Below are 8,634 nucleotides of genomic sequence, written 5' to 3' on the forward strand. Positions count from 1 at the left end.
CACGAGAATTAAATATTTAAATTGTTGTGTTCGAATTTTTAAATTCACCGCGAAAGTCAGGATATATTTCGATGTAAAAAAAATGCCTATCTTTCGGCCTTAAATTTTTATACAAAGAAAGAGAAAAAAAACAAAAGAACGAGACAAAATGCATAGTTTCGTTTTTTTTCTTGCATTCCTCTGCGAGTATGTTTACATACTATAAAAACTGTTATCAATTTCTATAAACTGTCTTTTTTTAAGTATATCTTAATTCATAATTTTCAAAAAATTATTACGTAGAAAAAAGTTAAAAAATCAAAAAAAAAGAAAAAAAATGTTTTACATGATTTTTTACAAATCTTAATTGTGATAAATTTATTATTTTAAAAAAACAAATGACATCTATAGAATTTTAAAAACTCACAAAAATGATATTTTCACGGAAGAAACGAGTTTAAAATATCACGAGAAAATAGTTGGATTTACTTAATTTGAGAAACTCAAATGATGTCAATTTTTTTTTTATTGTAAATCATTTTTTTGATCATTATTGTTATAGTATTTTGATATCACATGATAAATGAAAAAAAAACTATGGAGTTTAATAGGAAGAAAATTCGTTACAGATTTTACTGTTTTCTGTTAAAAATTTTAAAAAAATAGGTATGCGAATTACTCCCTGAATAAATTCAAAATTGAGTTAATTTTTTGTAGTTTTTATTAACCCACATCATTTAAAAACATTTTGTTCTGAAAATGTTTATTTAACCAATAATTTTAAGATTTAATTTCTTTTGTTAAAAATTGAAAAATATTTTTCTATACAAAAATCGGTTTTCAACTTTTAATTAATATTTCTAATATTTAAAACACTGCTTTTTTAAAAAGTACAATTCACATTAAATAATAATTTCTATTATGTAAATTATTTACATTTTTATTATATATTTAAAAATAACGTTTCAATGAATTTTTGTTTAAACTTACAACGAAATGCCAAGTGTCTTTCTGACTAGTTTCAGTGCAATTCTATCGAATTCATCACGATCTTCACGCCACATTTTTGCTGCATCAACATTTGCACCACTTTCATCATTTGGCTCGGCTAGCATGCTAACAACGCTTAATAAAATTTTTTCAACACTCTGCACGGGACTCCATCTTTCTGCACTACTTTCATAACCCATAGGATCATCACCAGGTGCATGTAAAATACTAATACAAACACGTCCATCGGCATAAATATTTGGATGAAACATTTCACAAGTAAATTGCATTTTTGGTGGACTCAATGGATAATCAGGTGGAAATATTAATTTAGCTGGAAATACACCACCCTCAAAGCATGTTCCTTCTGGTCCTGTTATTAATGCTTCCCATTCAAAAAAATTTTCCTCATTAATAGGTCCCGCTATTATTCCTTCTGGTGGATTTAAGGTTAATTGTTTATATTCAGCCATTAATCGTCTCAATGCTGAGCCAGCCATTTTTTATATATATTTTTTCGTGTATTTAAAGAGAATCTATTTATTTTCAATTAAATTAAACCTGTTTTGTATTACTTTAAATTTATTTTAAATCTAAAAGAATAATTAATTTGTAATTTTCCTGTCACTTTTTTTAAAATTTTGTTTATTTTATATACTTACATTGTTCAATTTATTATTCTCTGTATTTTTAAACTTTCCTTATTTCAACAATTTTAGTACCATTTTCCACAATAATAATATAAAAATAATGTATTTTTATGATGACAACATTGACAACTGTACAGAAGCCATTTTGTTTACATAACCAAAAAGTTTTGACAGTCGCCGCCATGTTTGAAAAATTAGTTCCTGACGGCTCCGTCAAATATTCCCGCGCTAATTTCAATTCCTTCATTTCCCAAAATGGCGCATTCTTTACTTCCGGTTTTAGAATTATTTCTATTTTAGTTTGTAACGGTTTTTTCTCAACGTAATTGACAATTTTCTCTATTAAATAAGAGATTATTAATGGTGAATTAAGTATTTTTCTGGTGTCAATTCTTTTATTTACAAGGTGACATCAATTACCTGCATATAAATATAAAGGTTTGTAATTTTAATTCTCAATTTTCATACTTGTCAATAACATAACCTAAAATAATTCAATTGTAAATTTTTTCCATATAATTTTTTGTTTTATTTTATTTGATATAGATTCAAGGATAGATTAATATAAAGTAATTATATGAAACTTACAAAAATAATTATAAATTCTCAAAAATATTTAGGTTATGTATGCGAAATTATAGTACAAACATTGTCTAATTCAAAACATTTATTTTTAAAATTTCGGTCTTGTACAAAATTCTTTTTTTGTTTTGATTTTCTACTACATATTTTTTTCCCGAACAAAAAAAAAGAAATTCAGGAATTTTTTACGGCGGCTTTATTAACCAAGACCGAAGTGGGGGGGTTATTGGGAAAAACCACCCCACAAGCCGCCGTAACAACTTCTTCATTAGCTGCAATAATTTTCTTGAAATTGTGCTTTGAATAACGATTATATAAACCCCAGATACTATTCATCAATTTACTGTTATATTGAAGTGGTGTCAGCTCCATTCCTATAAGCGTTATAAAAAAAATTAAAAATATTAATTATTTATTAAAGTACACTTTAATAAAAATTATTTCGTACCTTCTTGAATACATTTAGAATAGAAATAATTTCTTCCGTCTTCTTTGTTTTCAGTTTTTGAATTTAAAATCAATTTATTATTTTGACGCACTTTACGAGTGGCAAAAACTCCCTGTGGTATTGACGACATTTTACAATCTGAAATTTATCATAAAAATTTATAATAGTAAAATAATTATTTTACTATATATTTTTTTTATTTAGCTATGCAAAAATTAGAAATATTTTCAATATTTTTGAAAAATAACCAACCAAGACAATGTTCAAAAAGCAATTCTTCAAATTGTCTTTTTGTATATGTTCCCAAAGTTTTGTGGTTTTTAAATTCAATTGAAAAATTCAGTTTATCAGTTACTTTGATAACTTTGCACAGATAATGAGATTTACTTTTTTTTCGAAACCTCATTCGATTCGTATAAAACCAATTTTTTTTTAAATCTCCAAACAAAATCTTTTTGAGTGATTTTTAAAACTTGGATTTTTTTTCAAAATTGGATTATTTGTTTTTTTAAAAGAATACGAATGCTTTTAGATTTGGCGACACTTGCTACTGCTGAGAGTGAAACGAATAAACTGGCACGTACTAAAACATGATGTTTGTTTTAAGAAATCCATATCGATTCTTGACTATATAGCTAAAAGAAGAAATTTCATCTCGTGAATTAATGACGTGACAAAAGATAAATCGAGTACAGAATATCGCCAGACACCAAAAGCTCGTTGTTAATATTTTCACAGTCATCAACGTCAGTGTTGACCTTATCGTCATTTAGATTATTTTATCTAAACTCAACAAGTTCGCAGGGAGTCTCACAAATTATTACTTGCAACTGGAAATTATGTTATGCGCAATAATAATTGTTGGAAAAACTCGACAAAGGAAAAAGACAAATTCTTTTTTTTCTTCGGGGTAAATAAAAATAATTACATTTAGTTTTGATAAAAATAACAATTGAAAAATTCATGAAATCAATTCTAAAAATATAAAAATAACATAAGATTTTTAAGATCGATAATAATTGTCTTTAAAATGATAATTATTAATTTTATTTAATATTGAGAAAGTGGATTTCGAAATGATTAATATAAATCAATATATATAATGAAAAGAAATGAAACAATGTTTCTGATCTCTGGCTGGGTCGAAGTGCTTCTTTTATCATTTTCCTGCTTTTATTTTATTTTATTTGGTTTTTTTTCGTCACAAGTATCTTTTAGTTTGTTCATTGTTTGCATAATAATTTGCAATCTCAATGTGAAAAAGTCTAATTTTATAGAGTAATGATCTACTTTTCTAATTTTCTTATTGATCAATTTTAAAATTTGCGCCTATTATTGTAGTTTAGAAAAAAAAATGATAACATTCAATTTCAATTTAATAGAAAACTAATTATTTAATATTTATCAAAATTTATTTTATACAGCAATAATTTTTCTATTTTTGACACGTGTTTTCATTGTGCAAAAACAATATTTGAACTTTGTAAATAGAATATTAAAAATAGTTGTTTGAAATAGAAATAATGTGATACAGAAATCGATAGAGTGTATTAAAAATTAAAATATCAGATGTTTAGGAAAACAATTTTTTAAAATGAATTTTATTTTCAGAATAATTTGTAAAAATAGATTTCTTTTTCTTAGATTATAGAAATCAATCTTGTTCATAGTTATGACTCCAAGATGGTTTTCGTTTTTCGATGAAACTTTTAATTCCCTCTTGTGAGTCTTTTAGTTTTAAATTTTCAATCATAATTTCCGTTCCCAATGAATAGGCTGTCGCTATATCGACGTCCAATTGTTCAAATAGAAATCTTTTTCCAATTTGTAACACCGATCGACTCTGGGAATTTATTGCATTTGTGATCCTTTGAATTTCTTCCTCTGAAAACAAAAAATGTTGAGTCACAAATTAATTGAATTTTAAATTTTTACTAAAAATTTATTAGACAAAAGCGTTTTAGAAAAATATTTACCAAGTTTGTCATTTGGTACAACTTTGCTAACAAGTCCAGCATCATAGGCTTCTTTTGCTGAAATCGGTAAACCGGTGAATAACATGTGAAATGCAACTTTTCTTGAAACATTTCGTACCAAAGGAATTCCCGGTGTTGAACAAAATATTCCAACATTCGCTCTAGAAAAAAGCAAATATGGAGAAATTGAAATTTTATTTTTATTATTATTCGAATATGTATAATTATTAATTGTTAAAAATTTACTATAATTAATGCCTCATTTTTTTATCGAAAAAATAAATCTATTTTTTTGTACTAACTATTTTCTAATTTTTCAGATTACAATTTATTTTATACCCGGGAGTTGAGAAACTGCTTTTCTCAGTGCAAATTGCTATATCACAAGCTGCAACCAATTGACATCCAGCTGCAGCTGCCAATCCATCAACTGCAGCAATTATTGGTACTGGACATTGCATAATTTCTTTCATAAGCATTTCAAACGTCTCAAATACTGCCAGGTGATGGCTCTCTCTGTTTTCTGACGTCTAAACGACGTAATTAATAATGAATCTGGTGAGATAAAGTATTTTTATTTTCGATAAAAATTCTAATTTTTAAATTTCAATTTTCACTACATTTTTGAATACACAAAGAATATTATATTTACCAATTCCTTTAAATTATGTCCAGCTGAGAAAACTTTCCCAGGTGAAGCTTGAATAACAATTGAACGAAGTTCATTATTTTTCACATCATTGGAAATATTGTATAAAAGTATATTTATCGTTTCTAACGAAAGTGAATTCCGTGATTTTGCATGATTTAACGTTATTCTTCTCACCTGAAAATGAAAAAAATATATATATTAAATTTTTACATTCTTTTGAAATATGAGAAAATTAAGAAACTTTTCATTTTTACGTACCCCATTTTTTTGTTCGATTTCCACATGTTTTTCCTTCGAGGTCAATATCCTGCTTGTTGATATTGTCCTTGTAATAGATCCGCCTACCTAAAATATTAAAATTCAACGCGATATTAATAAAGTTAGATTTATTTAAATTGTCGTTATTTCAATTTTGTATCGAAACAAATTCCTCGTCACTAGAAGCAAAATTTAAATTCTCTTTTTTACATCACAGATTATACTTTATTAGTAGCAGTAAAATAATATATTCTGTCAAATAAATTATTTTTGCCTTTCGTTATTTATTAGAAATTGAATAAGAAACTTTTTTTCAAGATGAGAAAAATAACAAGAATGAGATAATTTTAATCGCAGTTTTATTGATTTTTGATAATAACTTCAACTCAATGTTATTTTTAAAAAATAATATTAAAAACATTAATATTGAAAATCAATTATTAAAAACAATTATTAAATTTAATTATAGTTGTTAATTATATAAATTTTAGAACTTAATTATTAATATAAAAATTGTTTAATAATTTCTGATTACAATTAATAATTATTATTACCAAATTGTTGATCGAAGAAAATATTCGTCTGCTCGAGAAACTTAACATCTTATCTATTGACCTGAGAAATTTTACGTACTTTGCTATTACACTTTTTTTTTTAGTTAATTTTCGTAATTAATGATAATTAATGAATGTGATGATTGTCACGTATACACTGTCTTTTTTATAATCAGGGGATGGATATAACCTCAACTGAACCTGATCGTGAAATATCAACTTTGTGAATTTCAATTTATCCAGTAACGTATTTTCAGGGATCATATAAAATTATTCGCAAAAGAAATAAATGCAATTATTTTTATCTTATTTTTGGAAAAATTTTCCAAAATAAGCATTTTAAAAATGATAATTTTATTTGAGAATTTAAGGGAATCACAAAAGTTATTATTTTATAATTAAAATAAAATATAGAATAGCACCGGTTTTTTTGCTGCATTATTTATACAAAATTAATTAACTTAAATTTAATTAAATTTAATTAAAATCCCATTAAAAATTAACTAAATACATCTGTAAAATTTACTTCCAATAATTTATATTTTTAATTAATTATGAGTATAATTGCTAATGGAAACGGTCTAATTAATTCTGGAAAGTTTTAAATACAATCTCTTAATTATATACAGAAATCGACAAAACAAATATTGAAAATCCGGTGATGGTTGATATAGAAACAAAACTCTTTACAAAACCCTTCTAAGATACAAAGAAACTTTTTTCTAATATTCAAATGAATAATAATTAAAAATTTTCCTTATTTTCAGATAACTGTTTATAGTTTTTATTAGGTATAATAAAAATTTTTAAATGATTAAAAAACCAGTTTAAAACATAATTTTGAAAATTTGTGGAAATTAACTCTCGAATAACAAAAACGATTGAAATAAAAGAAGAAAATAGTGTGGTAAGAAAATTTTAATATTTAAAAAAAATGATCTTTTTTATTCATTTGCATTTCTAATTTTATTTATTTTTTTTATTTTATCATTTTATAAAATAATGAACACTTAGAAAGTTCATTAAATTACACCTATGAAATGAAAAATGTTTACCTGAATAATTAAACTTTCTATATATATTTTAAAAACTGACATTGGAAATTTTATTTTAATTTTATTTAACTTATTATAATCCAAAGAAAAGAAACTAAAAATGTTTAAAATTCACGTTAAAAAGCAATAAATTCAAAAACAAATTAATTTCTTAAATAGAAATATTAATACAAATAATAAAATATTTTATTTTTTATAATTTAATCGAAGTTTGGTATAAATTTTTAAAATCTATTTCCGGTTTCAAATAAAACGATTATACCCACAAAGGATTAAAATTTAATTTCTGAATTTTATTATTTAAAAAAACGACAATGTTTTAATATTTCTTTATAATTAGTTTTTTTATTTAACAAAGTAATTAATTAACCTTTTTGCTTTTCTTTTAAGGTAGTAAAATACGATGAATCCGAAGGTGTTTGTAATTTCACATGTTTCGATAATAGTCACTATGGCAACCGGATAATCCTCGGTAACAACTAACATGGAAGACGACGAGGGTAAGTTTTCTACATGTCAAATTGTCAAGTGCTATATATATATATTTTGTTGTCACTTTAATTTATTAATGATTGTTGAGAGAAATCTTTTGAGAAATTATGTTAGAATACATTTTTAAATCAATTGATTTTTCTTTCGTCGTCGCACAGGAAAAGGCGCCCTTTCTTCATGGTCGCTTTCTAATTATAAATGAGTGAGTTGAATTTTTTTGTTTTCCATTAATAATGTGATTTTAACAGAGGAAAAATTTTCTTAAATCTCTTTCTTATAATATATATATAAACTGAAGCCCCCTCGTGTTCTGTATAAAAAAATACTTTTTTGCAAATCTTTAACTTTTCTGTGAGAAAAATTAACACGTTTTTCACTTCCTCATTATAGAGGGATGAGTGTTTACATTCTTTAAATATAATTTTTTTTTTCAAATCAAGCTGAGATTTGTTTATAATTCGTGGTATTTTTTTTGAGGGGAGGAGAGGAATTATGAATGATTTTTAATAGATTTTGTTCTTAAGTTCTTAATTATAAATTCAGGGATTCTTTCGTTAAAATTGAATTAGTTATTAAATAATTCAGAAAAAAGAAAAATTGGGTAATCTTTTGAATATATATGGAAAATTATTTACAATTCAAATAGAAGAATTCTAAACTGTTTTTAAAAAAACAAAGATTACATTTTTTTTTCTGAATTCCTATTTATAGAAAAGGTTATGACTTGCCAACATCGAGTTAACATATGGAGAACATTAACTTGCAAATGACGTGCATTAGCGGTAAAATTATTACTGGCTAATTTTCTCGTTAATTCGTTTCACATGAAAAATACTATTTCATTATAATTATATAATAATAATAATAATAATAACAATAACAATAAAAGTAATAATAATAAAAAATTATTATTATAATAGTAAATACAAACATCATTAATTTAATTAAAGATAAATTCATTGAACTTAATTAATAATTAAATTTGTTAATTAAATTTT

The 8,634-nt window shown here is 24.4% G+C and overlaps 3 protein-coding genes across 3 annotated transcripts; all 3 read right to left on the reverse strand.

Moving 5' to 3' along the window:
- Nucleotides 1–682: 682 nt before the first annotated feature.
- LOC127284165 (ubiquitin-conjugating enzyme E2 G2) lies at nucleotides 683–1,789 on the reverse strand. Its single transcript, XM_051309483.1, has 2 exons — nucleotides 1,632–1,789; nucleotides 683–1,562 (listed from the first exon to the last, which is right to left on the reverse strand). The coding sequence occupies exon 2, from the start codon at nucleotides 1,467–1,469 to the stop codon at nucleotides 966–968; it is 504 nt and encodes a 167-aa protein (XP_051165440.1). The 5' UTR covers nucleotides 1,470–1,562; nucleotides 1,632–1,789; the 3' UTR covers nucleotides 683–965.
- A 479-nt stretch (nucleotides 1,790–2,268) lies between these two features.
- Nucleotides 2,269–3,538, reverse strand: LOC127284174 (uncharacterized). Its single transcript, XM_051309495.1, has 3 exons — nucleotides 2,902–3,538; nucleotides 2,650–2,787; nucleotides 2,269–2,575 (listed from the first exon to the last, which is right to left on the reverse strand). Exons 1-3 carry the CDS (start codon nucleotides 3,053–3,055, stop codon nucleotides 2,376–2,378), a joined length of 492 nt encoding a protein of 163 aa, XP_051165452.1. The 5' UTR covers nucleotides 3,056–3,538; the 3' UTR covers nucleotides 2,269–2,375.
- A 485-nt stretch (nucleotides 3,539–4,023) lies between these two features.
- Nucleotides 4,024–6,316, reverse strand: LOC127284157 (enoyl-CoA hydratase domain-containing protein 3, mitochondrial). The gene is made up of 6 exons (XM_051309471.1): nucleotides 6,090–6,316; nucleotides 5,536–5,622; nucleotides 5,278–5,451; nucleotides 4,965–5,155; nucleotides 4,626–4,786; nucleotides 4,024–4,533 (listed from the first exon to the last, which is right to left on the reverse strand). The coding sequence occupies exons 1-6, from the start codon at nucleotides 6,135–6,137 to the stop codon at nucleotides 4,304–4,306; spliced, it is 891 nt and encodes a 296-aa protein (XP_051165428.1). The 5' UTR covers nucleotides 6,138–6,316; the 3' UTR covers nucleotides 4,024–4,303.
- Between the last annotated feature and the right edge of the window lie 2,318 nt (nucleotides 6,317–8,634).

The sequence above is a fragment of the Leptopilina boulardi genome, unplaced genomic scaffold (genome assembly GCF_019393585.1).
Source record: "Leptopilina boulardi isolate dan_hultmark-lab unplaced genomic scaffold, ZJU_Lbou_2.1 LbouV2_119, whole genome shotgun sequence".
NCBI lineage: Eukaryota > Metazoa > Arthropoda > Insecta > Hymenoptera > Figitidae > Leptopilina > Leptopilina boulardi.

Excerpts from the sequence above, each read along its gene's own strand:
- LOC127284165 (XM_051309483.1), bottom strand. The coding sequence starts at position 1,469 with ATGGCTGGCTCAGCATTGAGACGATTAATGGCTGAATATAAACAATTA.
- LOC127284174 (XM_051309495.1), bottom strand. The coding sequence starts at position 3,055 with ATGAGGTTTCGAAAAAAAAGTAAATCTCATTATCTGTGCAAAGTTATC. Across the intron at positions 2,788-2,901 it reads GCTTTTTGAACATTGTCTTG|ATTGTAAAATGTCGTCAATA; the intron begins GTTGGTTATTTT and ends GATAAATTTCAG. Across the intron at positions 2,576-2,649 it reads TTCTAAATGTATTCAAGAAG|GAATGGAGCTGACACCACTT; the intron begins GTACGAAATAAT and ends TAACGCTTATAG.
- LOC127284157 (XM_051309471.1), bottom strand. The coding sequence starts at position 6,137 with ATGTTAAGTTTCTCGAGCAGACGAATATTTTCTTCGATCAACAATTTG. Across the intron at positions 5,623-6,089 it reads TTTCTTCGATCAACAATTTG|GTAGGCGGATCTATTACAAG; the intron begins GTAATAATAATT and ends TTAATATTTTAG. Across the intron at positions 4,534-4,625 it reads TGTACCAAATGACAAACTTG|AGGAAGAAATTCAAAGGATC; the intron begins GTAAATATTTTT and ends TTTTGTTTTCAG.